The 26,790-nt window shown below is 38.5% G+C and overlaps 1 protein-coding gene across 1 annotated transcript in view; it reads right to left on the reverse strand.

Annotated features, from left to right (window-relative positions):
* LOC586418 (neural cell adhesion molecule 1) overlaps positions 1 to 26,790 on the reverse strand; it is a 57,432-nt gene that overhangs the window by 22,338 nt on the left and 8,304 nt on the right. The window contains exons 3-13 of the mRNA XM_030978582.1: positions 14,964 to 15,119; positions 13,501 to 13,662; positions 12,624 to 12,770; positions 11,653 to 11,841; positions 10,516 to 10,798; positions 9,194 to 9,362; positions 7,782 to 7,938; positions 4,813 to 5,018; positions 3,464 to 3,557; positions 2,341 to 2,502; positions 1,318 to 1,440 (exon numbers count right to left, since the gene is read on the reverse strand). Of these exons, the coding sequence (XP_030834442.1) occupies positions 1,318 to 1,440; positions 2,341 to 2,502; positions 3,464 to 3,557; positions 4,813 to 5,018; positions 7,782 to 7,938; positions 9,194 to 9,362; positions 10,516 to 10,798; positions 11,653 to 11,841; positions 12,624 to 12,770; positions 13,501 to 13,662; positions 14,964 to 15,119 (1,848 nt within the window). The remainder of the gene's footprint in view (positions 1 to 1,317; positions 1,441 to 2,340; positions 2,503 to 3,463; positions 3,558 to 4,812; positions 5,019 to 7,781; positions 7,939 to 9,193; positions 9,363 to 10,515; positions 10,799 to 11,652; positions 11,842 to 12,623; positions 12,771 to 13,500; positions 13,663 to 14,963; positions 15,120 to 26,790) is intronic.

Raw genomic sequence — 26,790 nt, forward strand, 5'->3', positions numbered from 1 at the left:
TATGACAGATGATGAATTAAGATTATTCACATTCAGACGGTTGAGCGTGTTCTCTTCGAGTGCGCTGTAGCAGGACCCCCATGCCCCCTCCCCCCAACTGATATTGACAGCCAATCACAATTTGTGTCATATTTAAACAATTGTCAGTTTTAAAGAGCTACGGTTGTACGCAAAATATCAATAATTTTTCATGACAAAATATATTTTAACCCATCAATATCCATCCCTCAAACATCAATAACATAATACATAAAAGAAAATGCTCATGACAACCAAAAAAATGAAGTACATCATATGAGTCTGACAATGAGTTTTTTGATGAAATTAATGACAATGAATCATGACTATATCAAATCCTACGACGGATTTAATGTTCCTACCTTTGATTGGGTATGGCAATGTGGCTGTTAATTCTATGCACCTAACCACGTTGTTGTTTCTTCTTATCTTACTGTATGAATACGAAACGCTGGTCTATATTAATTAGAACAAGCGCTTGGATGGATATTCAGTGGCAAATTAACCGCCGCAAATAAACAACAATGATGTTTTTTCCTTAACATGTAAATGAATGGCAGTTGTGTGCAAGAACGGTCCTGCATGTATTTACTGAGCTTTATGTTAAGAGAAAGGAAATGTGAACTGAAGCCTTTTACGTTTTTTATAATCACTATTTTAAAGGCAGGTTATTTTACTGACATCGCTACCACTGCTGTAATGTATCATCTATTGTCTTTCGGTGAAGGAGAACGTGGAGCCTTTCCAGGTCCAGTAACCAAGCATCACTACTCACGCGTCATCAGTTGGTGATGCATTGTGGGAAATGACTGTCTACACATTGGGACATTGTGAGCAGCAGATGGCAGTATGCGTAAAGCCGAAGTAGTGATGGTAGAATACCCTGCCTTTAAAAATATGACGAAGTTTACTGCTGCATATCGGGGGGGGGGGGGGGGGGGGGGGGGGGGTCAAACTTAACTCTAAGTTGGACTCAAAAATTATGGAGAGCCATTTGTAGCCTTAAAAAAAAGTATATTCAAAAGCGAAAATTCAAGTATGTTAGACTTTTAATAAATTCCACATCAAGAACATTAAATTATCTTGATAATGGAAAATATGAATGATTAGAATCAACATTTTATGCCTTATAAACTAACTTTTAGCAAAATATTTTCATAGATGCTAACGGCTTTCCATAATTGTTAAGTCCAACTTGGAGATAAGTTCAACTTAGGATCTTTGTGAAACACGCCCCTGACCTAGTCTTTACGGGGTCAAGAGAGGACCATGGCACTGCCAGGGTGAGAGAGTACTTACTGTTGGGTTCAGTGGTACCGTATACTCCTGTTGAGTAGATGCCGACACCACGGTCATTCGCTGCCGCTACCCAGACCTGATACCTAGTATTACCAGCTAAACCGGTAAGTACAACATCAGTAACTGAAGCGCAAAAAGGAGACAAAGACAGGAAAATAATAATATAATAAAAATAATATTTAATTTTTTATGTAGCGCTTAATACAAATGTCTCTTAGCGCTTTACAAATATACTATTAATAGTTATGCTTTGAGTTTCATTATTGCCATGAGCAGAAGCATATGAAAATTAAATCTTCCTTAATTTGTAAAACTATTTAGTTTTGTGATGTAAAATAAGAGAAACGCATAGAAATTGTAATCTATCGATAAGAAGTATATAAATAATATAATGATAATACTGGTCACATATGTATTGCTCTAAATACTACATTTCTAAGGGTCTCCCATTGTAATCATCATTCCCTCCGTAATTGGAAACATTTACGAATCTGCACATAATAGTGCCCACGCTCCGCTCCCTGGGTATTCCAGCCAGGCAATATTTTACAAGCGCACACATGCGAATCCAACCACCTTAACCTTCGCATCCTACCGGGTATCCATCAAACACCTACACTGTATATAAGAAGCAAACATTAAAACTGTTAATATTATTAAATCTCAGATATGCTCCATAATGTACGAGACAATCTACTACTTGGACTTGTCCTAGCTAGCATACAATCCTATAGAGTACCGAATTTGTGACGTCAACAATATCTACTTTTAGAATTTCTCAATTTTTTCTTCATTTTCCGAAAGAGCATCAAAAATGATGTCCAAATGTCGAAAACCAATTGAATATGTTACGTATTTGCCGAGATATGACCGTCTAAATGAATGTATTTCCTATAGGAACTCAGTGTTATATGCTCTGGCTCCTAACCATTAGGAGCCAGAGCATATAACACTTTGATGACGTCAAACTTCACCACTCTATTGCCTATCCTTCTCTATAAGGTTCTGAGTTGAAATACGTACTGTTATCATATTCCATTGATTCATTATCTGAACCCGAATTGTACATGACCACGTAGTGCTGGATGTCGAAGCCGCCATCGTTCTCAGGTTCGTCGTACAAGACTCTGATGGTCGATGAGGAGATGTCTGTCAGACGCACATTCTCAGGCTCGGTTGCAAAGGCTGACAATAAAAATATCCAAAAAATTTAGGGTATTTAATGACAATACCAATTATATTGATTAATTGATTGATATGAATTTACTACATTTTATATCAATTTTTTCCACGATAAAGAACATAGTTGACAAAGTAAGTTCACAATAATGAAATGAAACCAGAGCCAACGGGAAAGCATAGCTTGTTTTGTGTAGGTTCCCAAGAATAAATATAATATGATCATTACTTTCATAAATCATTTTTAAAGTGTTAATAATCACATTAAAATAAATATAATATAATAACATATTTTAATAAACCAATTTAAAGTGTCTAAATAATCGAAATATATTGAAAGTTTGTCCATTTACATGTACATGGGTAAGTGAAACCAAGCAGCTACTATACAAATTCATAATAATCTACTGCATTTTAAAATTTGTATTATAGTTAGCCGAGCTACGACTAAGGCTTTAATGCATCTAAGGAACACTTTCCTACCAGTAACACATCTACTTCACCAGGGTCAAGAGTGGCAAATGTATGTTCATGCCTTGAAGGGGGCTGATACTGCTGTGACAAGAATAGACCAGTTCATGGTTAGCACATTACTGCAATGACCCCGAATATCCACAGATCTCCAAAACATGAAGATGTCCCACTTTGTAAATTTTGAAATAATCACTCCTACAGCGATGGAGGTGCTATATAAATAGCCTTTGTTTCCCCTTTTCAAAGAATACTTCCACCTGTGCATCATGGAGTGCAATGATTGTGCATGAATGAATAATGTTTACATAACTTTCATCCAGTATTTCGTCTCCGTGTATTTCAAAATTTGTTCTGCAATGACCTTTATCTTCTCATGCTCAGACTGCAACCGTGAACTGTCTTATTGAAACCCTTATCACATGACCTCGACAGAGAGAGAGAGAGAGATTCTTGAATAATTTCAATAATAGGAAATTTACAAGCGTGTTCTTACCTCCTTCCACCAGTTCAATTCGTTCGCTGATGTCTCCGTTCCTGTTTACGCCCTCGCAGTAATATGGAGCAAAATCAGCTGCAGTTGGTACAATCTACAAAGAAATCATTGAATTGAATCTAATTTATTTATTTTCGACATTTCCATTAAAAAACAAAAACGATATACACGATATATACATGATAATTATCAACATATTAATGACCCAATAAAAATTAGGAAGAAAAAAATAAGCAGGAACAAAAGCAGAAATACAGAATAACGTTAAGAGTACAAACAAATTAATGCCAATGTTGGGGATTATAAAAAGTGATGAACTTATAACATAACCCCCATGTTTGTATTATTATGTTGGAAAAGAAGACAAAATAAAACAAATTAATAGACAATAATTACAAGTGAGTTGAGGTAAATGAAGGACTGGACTTTTAAGAATTAGTATGAAACCATATAACGGCTAATCACAGCCTCCAACGTAACTGGTCAGCTTGGAAACTACATTAAACTCAGGTTGAAATCGTAGCTAAAACCCGAGTGAGATACCGGTATTTCTGAGATGAAGTTTTGAACTGACTACCAGCCAACATGTCATCAGTGACAAATGACAATTTGTGTTATAAGCTACTGAAATCCTTGCTTCTGATTGGTTGTCAGCAGATTTGTCACTGATCTTTGTAATAAGGCTGTGCACAAAAGTGTAATGAGGTACCCGAGTACACTCCCAGGCTCACAAGCGAATACTCGAATATTCGGACGCCATGTTTTTTTATAATTTTTTTAAATTTTTTTGATTTTTTTTGATTTTTTTTATTTTTTTTTTATTTTTTTATTTTTTGATTTTTTTTGATTTTTTTGCCACTACCATACCACTCGGCAGTTTCCCAGGTCCCTCGCCGAAAACGCATGCAATTTTACTTTGAGTTGCAGTTGAAGGCGCCGATTTAATAAGAATAATAACAGTAAACAATGCTGTTTTAAAAACCAAAGATGGCAGAATAATCCATTTTCCTCCAAGTCCAAACAGACATCTGGACATTTGGTCCCAGTTTCTGAAAGGTGAGTTTGACAGTGCTTGAGTTGGGGAAAAATTTTTACCGACGGTACCATGCCAGCGGCCGTCGCTCTCCCTGGCACGGGTAATCGTGGGCCTGGACATTTTTTTTTTTTTTTTTTTTTTTTTAAATTTAATTTTTTTTTTTTTTTTTTGCGACCGAATATTCGGGTACAAGAAATCGTACCCGAGTAGTTTTCAACCGTGCGGGTACTCGAGCATTCGACTTCCCATCCCAGCCTTACTTTGAAATTTGTCAACGACAAAAGGCTTTGTGAAAGGCCCCCCTGGTACTCACCGACATGACCGACATTCCGCTGGGTTGGTTGGGTAAAAATGTGATGGTGTCTGTCACATTTACAGTGACAAATATCTCGCCTTGTTGGATACGCCAGCGAATGACGGGAGATGGATAGCCGTTGATGGCGCAAGACATGTTGACAGGATTACCTGGCCAGGAGAGGACACGAGAGGGCGTCTGACTACGGTCAATAAATGGTATGGCTAGGGGGGAGAGAGAGAGAGAGGAAGAGAGATTGATTGATTGATTGACTGAATTGGTTAATTTACACAAAAATATGACAAGAAGTTCAAGGCTGATATTATACGTTTCACAAAGTAATCAGATATGTACAATATCATAATACCATCATCAAAATACAAAAGCAGTACAACAAAACAAGATTTCCTGCTACTCATTTTCACAGTTTGTTTAAATTGACTTAACATAATGCTCATAATTTGTATATTATCACATGTATATATTTGCTCGTTTTTTTAATTGAAATAAAGTCTTTTTAATTGAATTTTGAATTGTATTTGTCACATGAAGACGAATGAGGTGGTCTGCCTTTATTTCTTCAAAGGATCTATGGTGGAAACTGGGAAATGAGAGATGGAGGGGGGGGGGGAGAGGTGGGAGAAGATACATGCAGGTATGGAGAAAAACGGTTATAGACATGTAAACAATTCTATGTCCATGGGAGAGACGTAAACATTGCATATACCTGGGCTGAATAACTGGAAAATATAAACGTATTGGAAGGAGACTAGCATCACAGACATGGGACGATTTGATATTGTAGCAGACTTGGGAGATTAACCATAAAGGTTTGATACACGATATGGAATCATATTTCCCACAAAAGACCCATCGGGTTGTACGCAAACTATTGACATTCCTCTCCCAGAGAAATAACACGCAATATTATGCATTTTTTGTTTGTGATTGTATATATATGTTATGATAGTCTAAGAAGGGGATGAATAAAATGTAAATTGAAACCATGACCCGGGGGGAATCGAACCTTGAACCTGGGTCGATTGAATGGAAGGAAAGTGCTTTAACCCATATACCAAAATTCTCCACATAAACATTAAATGAAAACAGAAAATGGGATTCTCAAATCACATCTTGTAGCTAAAATATACCATGATCCCAACATCTGAATTAAAAAATAAATGTCACCTCCCACGTAGAGAACTTTTTCAGCCAAAATATATCCGAAGCTTGCAGAAAATCAAGCAAAAATAATCGAGATATTGCTCAAACAGACTGGAATGTAGAATGAAGATTTCAGAAAAAAGTTACCTCCCGTAGAGAATTCATGCAAAATTGGGAAAAAAGAAATGCTTCCTTTAATCGTTTGAATAGGCCATGATGCCATTGTTAAAATGAAAAATAAATATCACCTTCAGTGTAGACAATAGGCTTGGCTACAACACATAGCAAATTTGGAGACAAAACGATCAATATTTACAGAGATAAACTGAATTTCCGATTAAAAAACGGCGCCTGGGTGTCGTCATGATAACCTGATAAACTTGAAAATGTTGCTGTCACGTCTTATGACAATGACCATGACTGTGCCAAGATTGAAAGAAATTGACTGTACTGATCTTGAGTTTAAGTTTGAAATTTGTTTATTCCACATTTTACCCCCAAAACAGGTTAAATTCTTTATATATTTTTGTTATACAGGCGTATATTATATAAGAGTAGATTTCACACAAGAAAAAAAAAATTAAAATTAAAGATTTCAAATGAAGTATAATGTACGGAAAATAAGTATGAAATTTCGAAATATCTAGATATAACACGCAAGATAAAAAACAATGTAAAATGTGGGGAGCTTAAATAAAAAACAAAGCTTGTATGTGAATAGGCTCCCGTACTGGACAAAAAAGTGAAGGTCAAATAAATAAAAATAAAGAATAACAAAGAAAGAAAATTTTGACAAAATTAAGAGGTGATCTGTCGATGACAGACCACCCGAAAATAACAATGGTAACATCACACAGCAATGTCATAAAAGATTTAGAAAAATGTTTCGCAGTTGTGGATAAATAGATAGTTATCAAAATTTTAAGGAATGTCATTGAATATTAAACTATAAATTTAATTAAGCACATGTTCAGGAATATTAGGCTTATTGCACAAAAAATATTACTTTTGACAAACAATTTTACTTGAGTAAGTGAGAGAGGGACAGAGTTGATCTATCTCTATCGTTGTCTTTGTCATTATCATTGGTCATTGGTCATTTTTCATGCATTGTCTTTACATATAATCAATGTCATTGTCAGTGACATTCAGCGTGTTTCCACAGAAAACATCGACATGGTATTATCCAAGTCATATCGTGTCATACCGTGTCATACCATGTCAGTTTTCCTGTGGAAACACAAGCGTGTCGGGTCAAGTTGACCGAGATGCGGATTATCAGATCCACCTCTGGGAGGTGGATCTTGACATGTCGATCCCAATGAACTCCCTGTAAAATCTCTGTGGAAACACACAGCGACGAACTGTGTCTGGCGGAGCATCAGAGCGCGCGAAGCCCCAATCACCACTGCAGCGTGATTGGTTGAAAAATACTTTGAAATACGCGTATACAATAATATCTTTATATACACCCTGTACGTAACAATGAAAAATGTACGTCACAATAGAATAGCGTGGAATCCTGTGTAGATCTGAATCCACGATCGAGGTCAAAGGTTGAATCTTGACTTCCGATTGACACGGCATTTGCCTGACTTGGAACACGGAATCGTGGCGATTTGGAATGCTGCACTCAGTGGAAACAGATTGGTTTAATACCGTGTCGCCACGACACGGATTTCAATCCGGAAAAGATAATCCGTGTTCCACTTTTTTTCTGTGGAAACACGCTGTATGTTGGTGTAATTGTCGGTGTCATTGACATTGTCATTGACATTGTCGGTGTCATTGTCGGTTTTATCACCTCAACAAAGGATACTTACATTCAATGGCGAGGAAATGGGTGACATGTGCATTGCCCGCATCACTTTCTGCAAAGCAAGTCCATCCTCCACTGTGGTCGTAGTTAGATGGAGAGAGAGAAAGGGTAAGGGTCCTTCCAGCGTCTTTACTTGTTACAGTCACTCTACCATCCAGATTCTAACATAGAGGGAGAGAAAAAAGGAAAGAGAAAAAAGAAAGAGAGAAAAGATGCAAAATTATAGTGTTCCTTTATCAAGCCAGCCAACATTTGTGGAAATGCCTGTTTATTATCAACCATAGTGTGGGGGAATAGATGGTCCAGAATACCCATCATAACCATCATCATTAGTATCTACAGTTGTCACTCTCCTTACCATCACTATTACCATCTTGATCACTATGATCATCATCATGATAATCATCAACATCACCATCATAGGAAAACAACATCATGCTCATCATCATTATCATCATCATTGTTGTAATCATCATTTTTGTCATCGCCATTGGCATTTGCATCCCCACCACCATCATCATCACCATCCTAATCCTCATCACCATCACCTTCACCATCGCCCTCCTCCTCTTCCTCATCCTTACTCACCCGTACCCTCACCCTCACCACCACCAACACCACAACCCAACCATCACCACCATCATCACTATCATCATCATCATCATCATCATCATCATCATCATCATCATCATCATCACCATCATCACCATCACCACCCTCACCATCTTCCCCTTCCTAACTCTTACTTACCCTCACCATTACCACCACCACAACATCATCCTCATCATCATCACCATCCTCCTCCTCACCCTCACCCTTGCTCACCCTGACTGACCCTGACCCTGACCCTCACCAACTTTCTCTCCCCCTCACTGTCGCCCTCCCAACCTCACGATCACCATCCTCCTCCTCCTCACCCTCACTGACCCTCATCATCTTCCTTTCCCTAACCCTCACCACACCATTACCAATTTCCTCTCTCCCTCACTGTCACCCTCACCATCTTCCTCTCCCTACTCACCCTCACTGACCCTCACTCTCTTTATTTCCCTAACCCTCACCTTTAATCACCACCACCACCACCACACCATCACCAACTTTCTCTCCCCCTCACCCTCACAACCTCACCATCCCCCTCTCCTCCCCCTCTCCTCTCTCTCACTACCACCACCACCAACTTCCTCTCTCCCTCACCCTCACAATCACCATCCCCCTCTCCTCCTCGCCCTCTTTATTTCCCTTACCCTCACATTCACCACCACCACCACACCATCACCAACTTCCTCTCCTCCTCACCCTCATCCTCACCATAATACCTTCTCTCACCCTCACACTCACCATCACCACCTCACCATCACCACAACCCCACCACCACCACCATCCCCCTCCTCATCATCATCATCCTAGTGAACTTACCCAGCTTCCTTCATTGACGATGTCATCTTCCGTGGTGCCATACCTCCTCCACGTGAGGGTACCTTCAGCATCCGATCTAGTAATCACACAATCCATACTGAAATCATCTCCTTCCATCACTGTCTGATTGTTCTGGGAATTGAGTGCTGGGGGGATCAGAACCTCTAACCTGCACAACAAGAGAGAGAGAGAAAAAAACAGTTAAACAGCACCCTATCACAATTTCAGACATACAACTCCTTCACATGAATAACAATAACTATGAATAATAATATCTATTAATAACTCTTTTTCCCTGAATATATTTGCATTGTTCGCTCGATCTAAATATGTATAGGTTCACATCATGACTATTATCCACTCTTTTCTCTGTTATGCATCATGATCATGTGATTGCTGTAGCTGACATGGGAGTTCACTCTCTAACACTACTTGCTCTTTTCAATCATATTCAAAATTGTTGGTTAATATATTATTTTTTTTACCAGTGTTACATGGACATCACATTTATATAACATTACATAAACCTTGGGTCTAGAATATTGATTCACCATGAAGGTAGAGTACTTCTCGTAGTTGGCTATGCTTTTCATGACAAATTCTATTTAAGCCAACATTGCTATGGTTGATAGGAGACAAAAGTTTCTCACTTCTGGTATGTCACAAAGATTGCCCCAACCCCATGGAATGAACATAACACCGGTGGGGTGACAAAACCTTGTATCTCAATTTTTTGAGATTTTGATTTTTTTGCATAATTGTGTACCTAATGGCCTACGACACCACCTGATAAATTCATGGAACGCCTCCTGTCTCGGTTTTCTCACAAATTCCACACAAAGGACGGTGTCACAGCACTAAATCTGTTGAGACAGGAAATGTTTTTTCGCTCTCCTGAAAATTCATGATTTTTGAGATACAAGGTGTTGTCACCCCACCGACGATATGCCAAACCATGACTAACGCAAGAGATTTTGTTATATCAGTGGCAACGTGAAGCATGATAGAGGTTTTTTTTTACAATGTGCAATCCCGCCTTTGGTATACTACACATCGAGGGTTCAGTGACACAAAGACGTAACTCCATATTTTGCCGAAATGAGTATTTGATACCAAAAGGTTCAGAAATTGTGGGCTTTCCAGGACACACAACGACTTAACTCCACCCAAAACCCAATTGAAGTCAATGACTAGTAAAACATAGACTAAACTCCTAAAGGCCTAAGTGCTCAGTGACACAAACCACTATTTCTCAAAATGGCCAAAATGGAGTTACTTCTTTGTGTCACTGAACCCTTGACATATGCTGAGGCAAGACGAACCTAAGAGCTGCTGTTAACTCGGTGGTGAAGGTAGAGTTGATGGCATCATTGGAAGCAACGCAGGTATAGATCTGGTCGTCATCTGCCTCAAGGTTCAGTACTGTGAAGAACTCGCCATCGTCGGCAAGCTCGTACTTGCCCTCTAGGGGAGTGATTTTCTGGCCCGACTGGTCCTCCCACGAGTAGATGGGGTCCGGTGTTCCGGAGGCTGCGCACTGGATCATTGCAGTGGTGCCCTCTACGGCCTTGATGTCTTGAGGTTCCACGGTCCATTCAGGAGGCACTACGGCAGAAAGCAAGATTGAAATGGGTTAGAAAGGGGTATCATCATCACAACTATCACCACCAAAATCATCATCATCGTCATCATCATCACCATCATCACCATCATCACCACCATCCACTCTCTCCTTTCCCCTTTTTCCTCTCCTGTTCTTGACTACTCTTTCATTACCCAGAATTTCCTCCTTTCCTCTTCATCTTTCTCTCCTTCTCCGTTCTTTTCTCTTCCTACCCCCTTGCCCACTTCTCACTTACCTCCAAATTTATCCAAATACTCACATTTTACATCTTTGTTTAATATATTATTATTTTATATTACCAGTAGGTTGCGAATTTCATTGTGTTAAGTATGTTATCATTATCGTGTCTTTCTGTGTATTCATATTCAACGTGATTCCTACATGATATCTTCTATGTCAGTATTCACAGAATTACTGAAAGTAGTCTTTTTTGGAGATGGGGGATAATGCAATTCAATCAGGAGCCCTTGATGTAAAAAAACGTTCATTTGAGACATAAAATCAACTATAAACTGGGGGGTGTTCCACACAGATCCTAAGTTGAACCTATCTTTAAGTTAGACTTTAACAGTTATGGAAAGCCATTAACATCTATAAAAAATATTTTGTTAAAATTATTGTAGAAGGCATAAAATGTTGATACAAATCATTCATATTTTTATTATCAAGGAGATTTCATGTTCTTGATGTGGAATTTATAAAAATTCTAAAATATTTGAATTTACGCTTTTGAAATATTTTATTTCAAGGCTACAAATGGCTCTCCATAACTTTTAAGTCCCAACTTTAAAGTTCGACTTAGGATCTTTGTGAAAATCCCCACTGGTATATCTACCTTGTACTATGACAGCGATGGTCAATGTTTGAGAGTCTCCTGTCGAGTCGACGGTCGCGAAACACTCGTAGGAGCCAGAGTCTGTGGCTACCACATCCCGTACATCTAGGATAGCTATCTCGGCATGTTCAAATCCTGGCCTGTCTGGCTCGACGATCATCTGGGTGCTCATCGTGTACCTGTCATTCTCTGAAATGATAAAGATAGTGATAATAATATTAATAACAATAACAATAATAATAATGTTGATTGATGATGATGATGATGATAATGATGACTGCCGGGAGCCATCAGGGTTGACGAGTCCTGGGGGGGCGTTCCACAAAAATTGTCATCAGCTACTGAAATCCTTGCTTCTGATTGGTTATCAGCAGATTTGTCTCTGGTTTTTGTCATTTGTCATTGAAAGAAGGCTTTGTGAAACAGGTCCCTGGCCTTGAGGGGTGTATAGCTGTTACCGAGCGTTCCTTGCAGACATATACACTATATATCACCGGATATACCAAGGAGGCGCCATGACTAATTAATAGAGATTAGTTGTCTCGTAACCCAGGGGTCCCGGGTCCAAAACCAAGTCTTATTTATAAACCAAATCTTCATTACCAAGGCCCCTGGAGAGGACTTTAAGCTGTCAGTCCCCTGGTTGTTTACTTTCAAATGATCTTGTACATCTTTTGATACCAGGAGAAAAACACAAGACTGCATTGATCAATTTCTTTCAATCTCCCTTTTTTACCAAAAATTTGCAAGAAATTTAAATACTTTAAAGATACTATGTCCCTTTTTCAGCCAACATCAAATTCAAACTTTGCAGGAATTATGAATATGTCATTTTTGTCCTATCTGTGAAATTTAAACGAAGTTCTAAATTGGTATTTACTTTCAAATGCCGTTGAAATTTAACTTTTTCATTTTTTTGGCCTGCAAATGGGACATAGTACCTTTAAATATGCGAGAAAAACCTGACTTACCATTTGTTTGGTCGAGGAACTGTCCATTGAGCTTCCAATATACAGAAGGGAAGGGATTGGAATTGATAGTACATTCAACTCTGCCGCTGTTTTCAATGAGTAATCGCTGACTCTCTTCTGCTGCACTCACTGGGAAGGTAATGGGAACTGATGGAGAAAATGGAGAAGAAGGTAAAAAAAAATGAATTCAGATAAACGTGAAAAATAACTTGTTAGTGTTCTTTTTAAAATAAAGCCCCACTGCACTACTTATAGCAACTTGCGCCCTCTATTTGGCAAACAATGCCTAAGCGGTGACAATTGGTCCCCCATGGTCCCCTTTTTCTTATTTTAATTGAGAGCTGATTTGATGAGATAACCACCTGTCAGTGACCATGCAGGGAGGTCTAATCCCTCCTGACCAAATGAGTGCAGATAGGCTTGAAGAATTGTAGACAAGCAAAGTCTCATGAAAATGATTTCCAATTTCATGCGCCGTCATATTACAAATGCATGTACATATATGACAAGAAATGCAAGTTTGGACATAATGTTTATACGGTCGAATGTATTAATATGTGCCAGGTGCTTTTCACTGTTAATGTTTCAGCAAGGTTAAGCCTTTTTCTTAAAAGACTTCACATTATCAAGGTGTTCCCCCTTCATGAAATAATCAACCATTCAAACTAATTTCAAGATTGTTCCTGTGATAATGCAATGAAATAAAAAGAACTCAGCACAAAAAGCCAGACTTTTAAACAGATATTTTCATAAAAGGAGAGAAATCTAGAGTTCATAACATGAGTTTGAAGACGTCGCCCCAAAAATAAGAATCCTTCCTCCAAAATAAGAAAGGCTTGGCAGCTATTTCGATGGCTGGAACACTTCCAAGACTTACTTGTTACGATGATGCGTCTTTCTTCCTCATCTGCACCGATAGCGCACGTGTAGACGCCATCTTCTGTTATCTTCACGTTGGAGAAGGTCAACCTTGTGGTGTATAGCTGTCCGGATGGTGAAGGCTCGATGGACTGGCCGGTATAGACACGTTCATTGCCACCTGAAAAGAGGAGACGAGCAGAGTTTTTAAAGTAGTCACCCAAAGAAAATTCATGACAACTGATACTTATGGACAAATTATATATGGATGGAAAGATTTTCTCTTGAATAATATGAATAATTTGCTGAAACATAAAATAGATATCATGGAAAGGTGTAAAATGAAATGTTGTGGCTAGCAGTGTCTCGCATGTGAGGTCACAAATCTTGACGCTCTACTGAGGACCACTAAAGGCAGAAAATCTGGATCTCAATTTGAGAGGTAAGTTGTTATATTTGATCAGTGAGGCTTCCCCGTCGCAATGCTATGAATTTTGCATAAATTCAAAACACGTTTAATTCTTCGGGTGACTACTTTAATCTGTAGTTTAATTTCACCAAAAGATAAGTAATTTCACAATTACAGGGTATTCACAGATTTGAGAACTCCATTGGGTTCCTTTTTCTCAATGTATACAGCTCAAACTCTGCCTCTATGCTTACAACAGTTTAATCATGAATACTGCCCCCTCTTACCTTACCGACATGATTATTCCTTACAAACCCACACGTAGGCCTAAACTTAGTTCCATAACTTAGACCTCTAGACTAAAAATTCCCATATATACATATGTATCAACTCTTTCTGGTGCTGCTAAGCCGATGACATACCATTCTCAATATGAGCAATAGAAAAACTGTCAACAGTAATAACTAAAAAAAAAAAACAAAACAAAACACTGAAGAACCATCTTTTGCCACAGAGCTAGTCTTTTTGTGTCTAATTCCTTTTTCTTTTTGATACATTGTATGTGCTATGGTATTTCTTAGTCCATAGTGCAGTATAACCATTATCATTATTATCATTATATTGTAAGACATCAGAAATGGGTCTGGATACAAAGTACGAAAAGGGATGAAAGAATCGCTTGCTTAGAACTAGCCCACTAGTCCATGTCGCACACCCAATCAGCTTAGAAAATAACCCCCCCCCCCCCTCATTGCTGAACCTCGACAGTCCTTGCCTCTCATTCTCTACCCCTGATTACAACGGTTGTTTTGGGGGATCGCGATGACTGGAGACACTGTGTGGGATGCATGTAAGTGAGGAGGACATAGATGATTGAAGAATAAAAAATACATAAAAAACAGACAGAATCAGGATCCCGTTTCACAAAACCCTTTTTCAATGACAAATTACCAAAATCAGTGACAAATCTGCTGATAACCAATCAGGAAGCGAGGAGTTCAGTTGCTTATAACAAAAACTGTCATTTGTCACTGATGGCAAGTTTTGTGAAACACCCCCCTGGACTAGCTTACCACCGGATGACGTCTGGATGACCGCGCCAGCCTCGTTGGTCCAGACGGGGTATACTTGAGAGGAAGCGTCTCCATTCTGGCACTTGTACGAGAAGGAGTCTGTCGATTCCTCAGCTATTGCCTTGTCAAATTGAGGGGTAACTGTAACTTGGGCAGCTGAAAGATGAAAGAAGAAGAAAATTGTAAGAGATTACTAATACATTGGACGACTGAATTATTGTCTTATTCATTATTATTTCTTTGAAATATCAACTGAAACTACATGTACACTGTCTGTACAGGTATGTGGCAAAAGGTACAAACAAATGTATAAACTAACACAAATGAAGATGGAGGAACATATTCATGCATACCGGTACCGGTATATATTATATAAGAACCATACACATTGTAGGAAAAACCTAGCACATGATTTGTTTGAGAGAGAAGAGAAGAGAGCTGTTGTGTGCAATTTTCAAACTTTAGACCATTTACACCAGATGACTCAAGCCCTGATTGAATGATTCCTTTAATATCAAGCTCTTTTTAGAAAGGCGCTACACCTCTTGTTTGTATACATAACCATTCTAAAACGACACATTTCATTATTCTACATTTCATAGAACAAGAAATATTTAATACAAAATTTCATGTGACTTCTACTAAAAAAGATCAGCTGCACAATGTGCCAATGGATGAGATGGAAGTCTGAAAAATCTTTGAACCAGAATTGATTTGATCCAAGATCATGTATTACTATCCTGGTAGCGGTGGTGCCAACAGAAAAAAAATTTGATTGCATATCATGTATCCAGTCTTCATATAAAACATCATGTAATTGTCATAGTCTTGCTGGTATCGCATAAGGCCTGTCTTCATCAGCTCCATTTTGCCAAATATCCCGCTATTTTCAAACTGGGGATATTATCCCGAAGCTTGAAAATTGCATCTTCGCCAGACCCATACGTTAATCACAAACTAGTTCGGACGAGCGCAATTAGCCCGGTATCTTCCAAATAGTGGGATATTTTGGAAACAACTAATTTTAGGCGAATTAGGACAACAGCACCAAGGCGTCTACATAGTATTAGGTGCTTTAAAAAGTAACCATATTATCATTATTATTATTAAACAGCACCTTTAATGTGGTACATGGTATAGATGTACCGATATGTCCATAGATGTAGATGTATGTGACATCTTCTTTATGAGTTTCAGCAGTCATCGGTATTAATTCTTGCTACAGCTAGTATACATCACCAGACTACACAGACAGATGGTGTGTTATGTAACTCATCAGCAGTGTCTTTTCATACCACTAATCTACTGTGGTTATTCAGTTAACAGTGGGAGGTGAAAATCAATGGATACTCAAGCACACATGGATAATGATTCATAGAAAAATCTTTGCTAAGCAGAGATTGAGTCACTCAATACAATCAGTGATGAGGCATGATAGATCCTCAACGAGTTGGTGTTGGTATTTGTCTTTGTCTCTCTCTCTCTCTCTCTGGTCCATCTCTCTTTCTCTGTATTTCTTGTTCTTTCTTGGTTTCTCTTTATCTTTTCTTCTCTCTCTAATCCCTTTACTCCTCCTCCTACTTCTTCACCATGTTCTCCTTCCTCTTCTTCTTCACCTACCCCTTCCTCCTCTTCTCTTCTCTTCTCATCCTCTTTCTCTTCTCTTCTCATTCTCTTTCTCTTTCTCTTCTCTTCTCTTCTCTTCTCTTCTCATCCTCTTTCTCTTCTCTTCTCTTCTCTTCTCTTCTCATCCTCTTTCTCTTCTCTTCTCTTCTCTTCTCTTCTCTTCTCTTCTCTTCTCTTCTCTTCTCATCCTCTTCTCTTCTCATCCTCTTTCTCTTCTCTTCTCTTCCTCCTCCTACTTATTATTTATCCCCCTTCTTTTTGTTATTCTTCTTATTTCTTCTCCATCTCTTCCTCTTCCTCTCGTTCCCTTTCAATCATCCTTACCCAGCTCTTAACTGTGAAGGTTTCCTTCTCTATCTTTCTCCTGCTCTATCTCTCTAAATCTAGATCTAAATGTTTAAACTGTGGAACCTGCATGTAAAGACCATATTTTCCTTCTCAGATGCCAAAGAGACCATAATTGAGTACATGCAGTGCAGGCAATTGACTAAATGCCTACAAGACCAGATTGAGAAAAGTCCAGGCAATGGACTAAAAGTGCCTACATGTGAACATGACATTTTAAAAATAAAGGACATTTAAATTATGCAGATTTTGAAATAATAGTACCCCAAGCACATTACATAATCTGTATTGTGTTCTATGTCAGCCCTGAAGATTGCACTTTGCACATTTCTGTGTATAGTACTTGCTAATTCAAGATGTACTGTGACACATGCATGCATGACACACAGGGATTTGTATTGCTATTATCAAGATTTATGATTAATGATTAACATGGTATAAATCCCAAAATCTTGTTGTCAACATTCCTCCCTTTAAAGGTACTATGTTCCATTTGCAGGCCCAAAAAATTAAAAGGTTAAATTCCAACGGCATTTGAAAGACAATACTAATTAAGAACTTCTCTAAAAAAGAGGGGGCTTGAAAATGTCTTTAAGTGGGAAAATAATGACTATTAGTTGTCAAATCGACTTAGGAGCTATATAGAGCCAGTAAGTAATAGTCTGATTTTTCAGACCATTGTACCGAATGGTCTTACATTTTATGCTGCGCAAAGATAGGACATACATGACATATTCATAATTCCTGCAAAGTTCTACAGAATTTGATGTTGGCTGCAAAAGAGACATAGTATCTTTAAATGACTTGTTACCTGGAATATCAAGGAAGTGAGCTAGGGAAAGGCATAAAAGGCATAAAAGGCCATTGCACAATAAAGTTTGACTAGCATACAAATTATATGTTAATTCTATTTTCAAATCTTAATTGTCACATGTATAAACAGAAAGAATCAACTTTTCTACTTCAGCCTATAATAAACTAGGAATATCTAGGAAGAAAGCTAGGAAATGCGTAGAAGGCCATTTTGCAATCAAATCTTAATTCTAGTTTCAAATCTTGATTGTCACAGATATAAACAGAAAGAATGTAACTTTTTGATTACAACTTATGCTAAAAAAAGAAACATTTCAAGGAAACAGGAAAAGGTGTCCATTATCAATGCAACTGTGCTCTGGTTTATCAAGCCGTTAATAGGGCAGTCCATCCCCCATTATGATATCAAGTTGCGGTTTGTCCCCATGTTCAGACAACCATAATTAATTCATCTTATACATGTAGCTTGGCTATAGGAAAACTAATCACCTTTGGTCTAGTCTGAACATAATACACAGAAACCACGTATCGTCAAACATCAAAACCAAAAATGATTGGTTTTTCTCACATTTCATTGTTTCGCAACGAAAAATAGAAAGAGAAATAACCCACCTCCGGAATGTGTTTTTTGTTAAAACGCCTGCTGAAGTTTCACAAAATTGTTGCAGTGTTAAAAGCAAACTTTGGTGAGATACTGTTTTGGGGGCTAAAAACTTCTTCTCCCAAGAACTCAACCTTCTCTTTAAATGTCGAGTTCAGGTAGACTTTCCCTTTAAAGCTCTAGCCAATCTGCTAGGTCAAACCAAGGACCCTGGTCAATCCAAGAGGAACCCACCCTGGTCAATCCAGGGAGATGGGACCAGCATGTTTCATGAACTATGTTCATATGGCATTGTCCTGGATTTTAACTTTAATCCTGTGAAACGTCAAACTTTTAAACAACAAGTAACAACAATGCAGGTTCACATGGGACCACAACAAGGATAGTTCCTAGTTTTAAACCTCACACGACTTCACATGAGGACCTCTCCCTCAACCCATGCTCATAGCTATTGAACTAACATAGCTTTTGATTTTTAAAACTTAAGTTTTAAAACCATGAGTGTGTCCTCTTCATACATAAACCACAGGGTATTGATATTCTAACAGTTTTTAACTACATGCTTAACTTTAATTTCACAACCTCTCCTGTGAACCAAGCTATTGCTTTCAGTATCATAAACTGGACATTACAAATCACATGGGCAGCTGTTCGATTTCAGATAAACAGATATTCATATCTCCACTGACCACATAAAAGTCCTGCTTGACCTCGAACCAAAAACAGAAGCAAAGAATCTTTGAGGTCAAATAGTCAAGCCATAGGAAATGTTTGATTGGGGGGGGGGGGGTTCTATGGGGGAGGAGTAGACAATGGTTGAATGGGGATGAATTGGCATTTGGTTTACAACCACTTCATTTTTTACTACCCAGTATACAATAAATGTTTACTCTTTGAAAGCAGGATAAATTACATGGGCAGCTGTTTTATCAGATGATGGGGATATTCACATCTTGATTGACCACATATATCCTGCTTGACCTTCTAACACAACTTCATAAATGTGAGATAAACAAATGGTATTTGGTTGTAGTGACAACGCCCCTATGGCCGGGAGAGGTGAGCTTTAGCAATAAGGGTATACAGGTCTTAACAAAACATGCTTATTTACTAAAGAAGTTAGCCTATAAATAATCTTTGTTTCATTTAGTTTCAAGGATGCCCCTATTATAGTCCTTCATATACAGTAGGCCTGTCTTCATATGCAGTTGTAAATTGAGCATATCTGACAGATAATGTATAAACATATATCAAGAAAGTGTTTGCCGAAATAAAATCTAAATTGTGTTGTGCAGTGAACTGAATTGTAAGCTGTCCGGGGCCTGCAAAAAGGCAGTAGGAACAATGAATTGCCAATGACAGTATTGAAATAGTACTAGCCTTCTTGCAGGCAGTTGATCCCTGTTGTCCACACACACAAAATTCATTGTATAGCTATCCCGAAACTGTTAAGTTACCGGTATACCGTTTCAGGATAGCCGTACAATGAAATTGTGTGTGTGTACGCTTACTAATGATACGTCAAATAAAGAAACGTTGTATAACGAAACGCGGGTCTGGTTATCGTTTCGAACTAGAAATCGATAAGGAATCACAGAATGTTTGGTGTGTGGACGTATGGTCAAACTAGAACGGTATAACTGGGCGGGGCTTAATGTGATTGCGCACGAAAGGAGACCTAACCTCTCATTTCCGCTTCATGACCGCGGCACAGCGCAGTAGTTAACTGTTGAGTTTCGAGATCACTTGTTCTTGTGTGCGGACGCCCTGTTCACTAAACAATGATGCTTTATACAACGTTTCTTTATAGAGTTTCAGGATAATGTTGTGTGTGTGTGTGTGTGGACACGCTGGATGATGTGCAGGTCACAAGGAAGTCAATGCAAGTTCTTTAATGATACAGGAGAACAATGGTCAATACTGTTCTTGTCACTCCACATTACATTGTTAGTTACCTAACATTGATTGAATGAAGCCTTCTGTTTCCTCAAGGAGAGAGATGAAATGTTCATCCTGCATCATCAGAACACCATCGTCTGGGAATGTTAAACTAAAATCCACATCAATTCATGAGCTCTGATACACCTCCATGCCAGAAGGGTGTTAACTCGTACCAATTTACTACACACAGATGTAGCCAACGCCCTTTTCACTCTTCCCAGATGAATTGGTCTGTGAACATTTGCTTCATAAGGAGTAACCTACCTTTGGGGCTGAATATGAAGGGTAATTATGGAAATGTTTGATGCTGACTACTTTAAATGTATAAAATATTATAATAAAATGAATTTCTGGAGGAATTTGTAAGCACAAATCTTCTGCAATAAATCAAAATCTTTAAAAGAAAATAGAATGTAGAACTAGAATACTAAACCGTACAAAGAGCTCTAAACGTAAGATCAGAAATTTGCACCAATAGCCCCAAGGATATTTCACTTTGTATCTAGACATTTTCTTAGATGGTCTTCCTCCAGCAAAACAAGTACCGGTAGCTCTTTATTGCATTCAGCATTAGCTGCATTCACAATGTAACCAAAAATCATCAATGTTTATCACATTTATGTGTTTTGCATGCAAGCATGACAAAACATCCAAAATCGAGACATCCACTTCTGGAATGTGTGTTTTGTTTGAATGCCTGTCAGAGTTTCAACGATTATTGCACTCTAAATGCAAATTTTGCTAAGAAACTGATTTTTGATAATGTGACTCTCCTCGCTTCTGTGCTTCTGGTGTACATGTATGCACACTCCCCATCCCCCAAAAGTCAGTATGAGCAAACTTTGACCCCGTTCTCACTCACTTTGAAAGTGGTCTTAGTTAGACCGCTCCAGAGGAACGGGTCTTGAGGAACGGTTTGAGAGCATTCACACTCCGAGCAGTTTTTTATGGCTCAAACCGCTCCACGAGTCAAAGTGGTCTTGTTGCTATGGCAGCTCAGGTCAGCAGGTCAATTTTTTCGCGCGCGGAATACAAACCGTATGTACCGTACTACATGTTTCGCACAGAACGTCACTAGCTCACTTCCGGTCAAAGTACGCTTCCGTTCACATTGCACGTTAGAGCGGTCCAAACCGCTCTTAATAAGACCCGTTCCTCAAGACCACCTTCCGAGGTGGTCTTCTGGAGCGGTCCAGAAGTCCACTTCCTGGACCACTTTGACCGTTCTCACTCACCTAAGAACTGCTCCTGAGGAACGGGTCTTAGTTAGACCACTCCAACGAAGTGAATGAGAACGGGGTCTTTGATGGTTCCTCATTGGTTTTTCCAGTAGCGTAGATGGTAGTAAAAAAAAAAAAAAAAAGGTGTTTTGGCTGTTGGCATCTTTTCTGATTTTTCTTGACAAAACTGATTAATATGACCTTGGAAACAAGCTAGGGTCTGTGAAAAGAGACTTCAGCTGTCTAGGAATGTTGTTTGTGTGAATTGAATGATGTCTGAGAGTCTCTTATTAATCTGTTTTTCAAAAAGACACAATAGGCGTGTCTGCACTATCTCGAGATTGCCAAATATCCAGCTATTTGAACTATCCCGATCGCAAAATATCCAGCCAATTTGCGTCTTCATTAGAACGAAGTAGCAAATTAGCTGGATAGTTGGTCGGGATAATATCCCAAGATATCTCGGTCTAGTTTGCAAAATATCCCACTATTTCCGAACTAGCGGGATAGTTTGCGACCGTCTTCATTAGACCGAAGTACGGAGTCAAATATCCCGATCCCGATCCCATCATGCACAGCGATTTCCGGTTTTCCGTGTTAACTAGTTGTACTAGCGCGCGCACATGCGATCTATACCGCTCAGCGGTGCATGATGGGATCGGGATATTTGACTCCGTACTTCGGTCTAATGAAGACGGTCGCAAACTATCCCGCTAGTTCGGAAATAGTGGGATATTTTGCAAACTAGACCGAGATATCTTGGGATATTATCCCGACCAACTATCCAGCTAATTTGCTACTTCGTTCTAATGAAGACGCAATTAGCTGGATAAATTGCGATCGGGATAGTTCAAATAGCTGGATATTTGGCAATCTCGAGATAGTGAAGACGGGCCTAAGGTAACAGGATTCATTCCTTTGCCCATTTGGGAGGTATTCCTTTGTTCTGTTCTAGAAGGATCTTCCAAAAATCCATTGTAGAATTAGTTTAATTTGCGTAAATAATCAGAAATACTACCCTATCGATGTGATTATGCATTATTAAGCATTGATCTGACTTTAGAAGTACTGAATAACTGGTTTTAGAGCAGAACATATCATTGAAAAGGGTCATACTGTCTGTCACGAATGGAGTCAATGTTGCATGAATAATCAATTTTACCCTCTGCATATTACGCATTGACATTGATCTTTCACACTATCACAGCTCTACGTAGCATCGGCCTATTGGAAAGCAGAAGGATTCACTGGTAGTGTGGTATGGAGAGAGATAAAACCGTTCTAAAATTGTAATTGTTCAAATCCTGAAATTTTACCAGGATTTGATCTACAGATCTAATAGTATAATTATTGTTCAAGGGAAAAATAAGAATAAGAGAGTACGGTATACTTTGGGCATAATCAAATCATAAAATTCTTGAGAAAAAAAAAAATTCACAAAATAATATTCAGTAAAATCTATCCCTTTCTGCTTTCAAATATGCTGAAAGGACCCCCCCCCCCCCCCCAAAAAAAGGGGGGGGATGCCCTTCTGTCAATGGTTTCTCTTTCTTTTCTCAGTAGATACTGTATTCATATCGTACATGATGACCTAACTGGAATATTTTTTTAGTGCATTTACAAAAAAATTAAAATAATACAAGCAAAAGAAGTGAGCCCCCATCTTATTGCAACATGTTCACAGCATGCCAACTTTTAAAAAAAGGCAGATCTTTTGCAGAATATCTGAAGAGTCAGTTTCCTCCATTGTAATTTTGTATACTTTCTGGAAGCACTTTTTGAGGACAAACGACTTTAGGCTAGGTCACTGGCTTCAGTGTAATGCTGGTATGAGATCAACAATAGCTAGGTTTACACAAAAGTCCATCAATTTTAAGTTTAGGTTGTGGTTTTAAACTGTTGAGGTTATCTTGTAGTTATGGACTACTTGGACGTACTTGTGGTTATGAAAAATTTACCCCAAAATATGAACCACAAGATCTTACGGTTACGCTTAGCGTGATAACTACAAGTACCGTACACTGCCTTGACTGTTTCTGTTTTTTCAATGGTGTATTTTGAGGGGTTCCGCGATCTGTGTGGGATGCGTGTATTAAGGAAGGAGGACATAGATGATTGAAGAATAAAAAATATATAGCATCTGGACTAGAAAACTACATGTACGAGCCGCAGGGGGTCCTTGTTCCAAGTTACGTTTGGTGAATTAACTGCAAGCTTATACCAGCTCATGGTTAAAATAACTACATGCCCAGGTTATACATGTAAGTTAAAACCATGATAACCAGAAGTTTCACTCCTGTGTGAATAAACTCTCTGCGGTCTTAGAGGTTTGACGTTTCAAACTTTGAGGTTTTGCAAACTTAAAGTTGAATGGTCACGAGTGAACATAGCTAGTATAAGGAAACCTAAGGGAGAGCAATCCTGCACTTTTGGAGGCCTCTCTTTTGTCATGGACTCATTAATTATCGGAACAGATAAGGAGACTATTTTTAACACCTCCTACGATAACAATGTGTGGGTTCATATGTAATGATGTATAGTCTCTGTCTTCAATCCGGTATAGCCATGTGAACACATCAGGCTTAAAGGTAAAGACCAGTATTGGTAATGCCCCAATTTCAAAAAATAAAATGGAAGCTCTCATTACCAATCATGTGAAAGAATATGTTTTGACGAATACATGATGATAAAAAAATTGCCCGGAAACCGCTTACTAATTCATATATTTGGTAAATTTGTTTCTCTCATGGTCTGTGAGAGATATAGGGTAGTCCCATATACATCTTTCTGTGTATAGTGCTTGTAACTTTACGAAGAATGGGCCAAATTTCTTATCATTTTGATGATTCCAGAACCTTGCAGATGCTAGATGCTAGATGATCAACCTTTTCTGATTGATTCCACAACGTTTCTTTCACAATGCAATCGTATGACCATAACTGGTCTTTACCTTTAAACTTGTTGAAAGCGCCTTTCTGGCTTGCAGCACACAAGATCACAAAACTGCTCCTGAACATACCATGACACACGAACAAGTCACCATTCTTTATCATTAATATCTTCTTTTTTCAAGCTTTTGTAGATAGATTTATGGATTTATTTATTTCATTCCAACATTCAATTTAATGTTACAATACTTTATACAAGCCAGGTTTACAAATGTACTTGGGACAGGTAACTCTCTTGTCTTGCATATTAGATTTGTTCTTCAATCATCTATGTCCCCCTCCCTTACACCCATCCCACACAGAGGGCGGTGTCTCCACTCATCGAGCGATCCCCCAAAACAGCCGTTGGGTAGAGAATGAGAGGCAAAGACTCCGGTTAAGCATTGGTGGTGCGAAATTTTCTCAGCTGATTGGGCGCGTTGAAACAGTCCAGGGGGGTGTTTCATAAAGCTGTTCGTAAAGTTACGCATAACTTTATGAACGACTTGTATATGAAGTGCCAGATAGGATGCCCAAAGTTTTTCCTGATATTTCCAATAACCTCAATTAAATTATGGCAAAAAATATACTTTGCATTAAAAATGTTTTTCAAAATAAGAATGTTAATCTACATCTGCACAGTTCAACTTTATTTGATGCAGTTTATAATGATTGAGCATAGCATTTGGCTTTTCATATACAAGTCGTTCTTAAAGTCATGCGAAACTTCACGAACAGCTTTATGAAACAGGGCCCAGGCTGTGGACTACTTGCTTCAGTGAGTATAAGGCATCCATCTAGGGATGTGTTTATCGTGCCTTACCACTCAGAATCAGCGTTTCTATATGTACATATCGAACCCCACTATACGAACGTGATTTGCGGGATGTCATGTTATCGTCTCTTCACGATTCAAATTAAAGGCCTTGTCTCTGCGCAGCTGCTTTGCGCTGTTTGACCCGGGAAGCAGACAGTTTCTCGGAGGTCAACATGACACAGCCCAATGGGCGTGCCCTATTTCTCTGAACCGGAAAAGGTCCGATTTGTATGTGGGGTTCAAAACAGCTTTGCGTTTATCATGTCTCAGAAACATGATTCTGGCTGTATGTCACATTCAAAATGCACTTTTTTCGGTGTTGCAATATGCCCATATCGTAAGACGTTTGAAAAAAGGCTTTGCGTTTATAACCTAAAAAAGTTGCCTGAAATACATTTGAAAATGCTGATTCTAGACAAAAAAATTGACAAGAAATGCACCCTAGGCCTGTATGTAGTAGCAACATCCCTATCCTTATAAACTGAACAATGGATGTATCACACCAATTTTAAGAGGAAGCAGTCCCCTACCATCATCATAAGATCGTCTGTTTGGTAACAAAAGGGCGTTGATTATATGTAGAATAATATCAGTTAAAGCCCTTCTTGCTCCAAACAAGATGATGAATGATTTCCTTTAGTTTCATCTTGGATGCTTGGAACATTATCACGTTGCTTGGTCATTAAATCGTAATTTGTTCCGCGTAAACTTGCCCATCTGCATCTCCGTAAACGTCACGATAAATGTTCATCACCCTTTCATCTGGAATCCGTTGAACACTGGCCAAATCATTTGATTGTCACAAGTGAACAAACCCCTCTAGTCATCTACATAGGCTTGTTCACATACAACAGTGTGTATGATTTTATAAAAATTTCATCGTTGACCCTTAGAACACCATTTCATGCAATGAAATCGAACATAAAGTGACATGAAAACACGCCCTATTCGATCACCAAGAATGCATCATTTGTATCTTATTTAGTGAACACAACACTTTTGATGTTTTATAATGTACAGATAAATATTTATTTTTCCTTTCATATTTAGACATAAAAACATAATCACATCCTTAGAAATCGACCACACACTGTCATATAAAGCTAACACAACTCTCTAGATTCTTGAGAATGTCAAGCCTCCAGTTTTTTTACAACCATAAAAAAACTTCCTATACAGTGAAAAAAATACACGGGGCTCAGGGTAAATTTGCCCCTGAAATGCCAAAAGAGCCCCAGAAAGTCTTAAAAGAGCCCCCAAATTTTGCATAGAGTTCAATGCAAAACAAATTAAAGAGTGTTTTTTTTTCATGCGAGCAAGCTTGAAAAGTAGCCCCAAAAATTTAAGTAATTTTTTCCCTGAATCATACATAGTGTCACGTGTGAACACATCCTATTGGATCCTTGAGAATGTCATGATGTACATTAGAGAAAGACATTTCAATTACATACCCCTAGAACGCTGATTACATTTCCACACATTTAAAGGTATCTCTTTCCTCCTGTTAATCTATAGGGGCATTCACACTGAAAGGAAA

The sequence above is a fragment of the Strongylocentrotus purpuratus genome, unplaced genomic scaffold (genome assembly GCF_000002235.5).
Source record: "Strongylocentrotus purpuratus isolate Spur 01 unplaced genomic scaffold, Spur_5.0 spur5_scaffold_1, whole genome shotgun sequence".
Taxonomy (NCBI): Eukaryota; Metazoa; Echinodermata; class Echinoidea; order Camarodonta; family Strongylocentrotidae; genus Strongylocentrotus; species Strongylocentrotus purpuratus.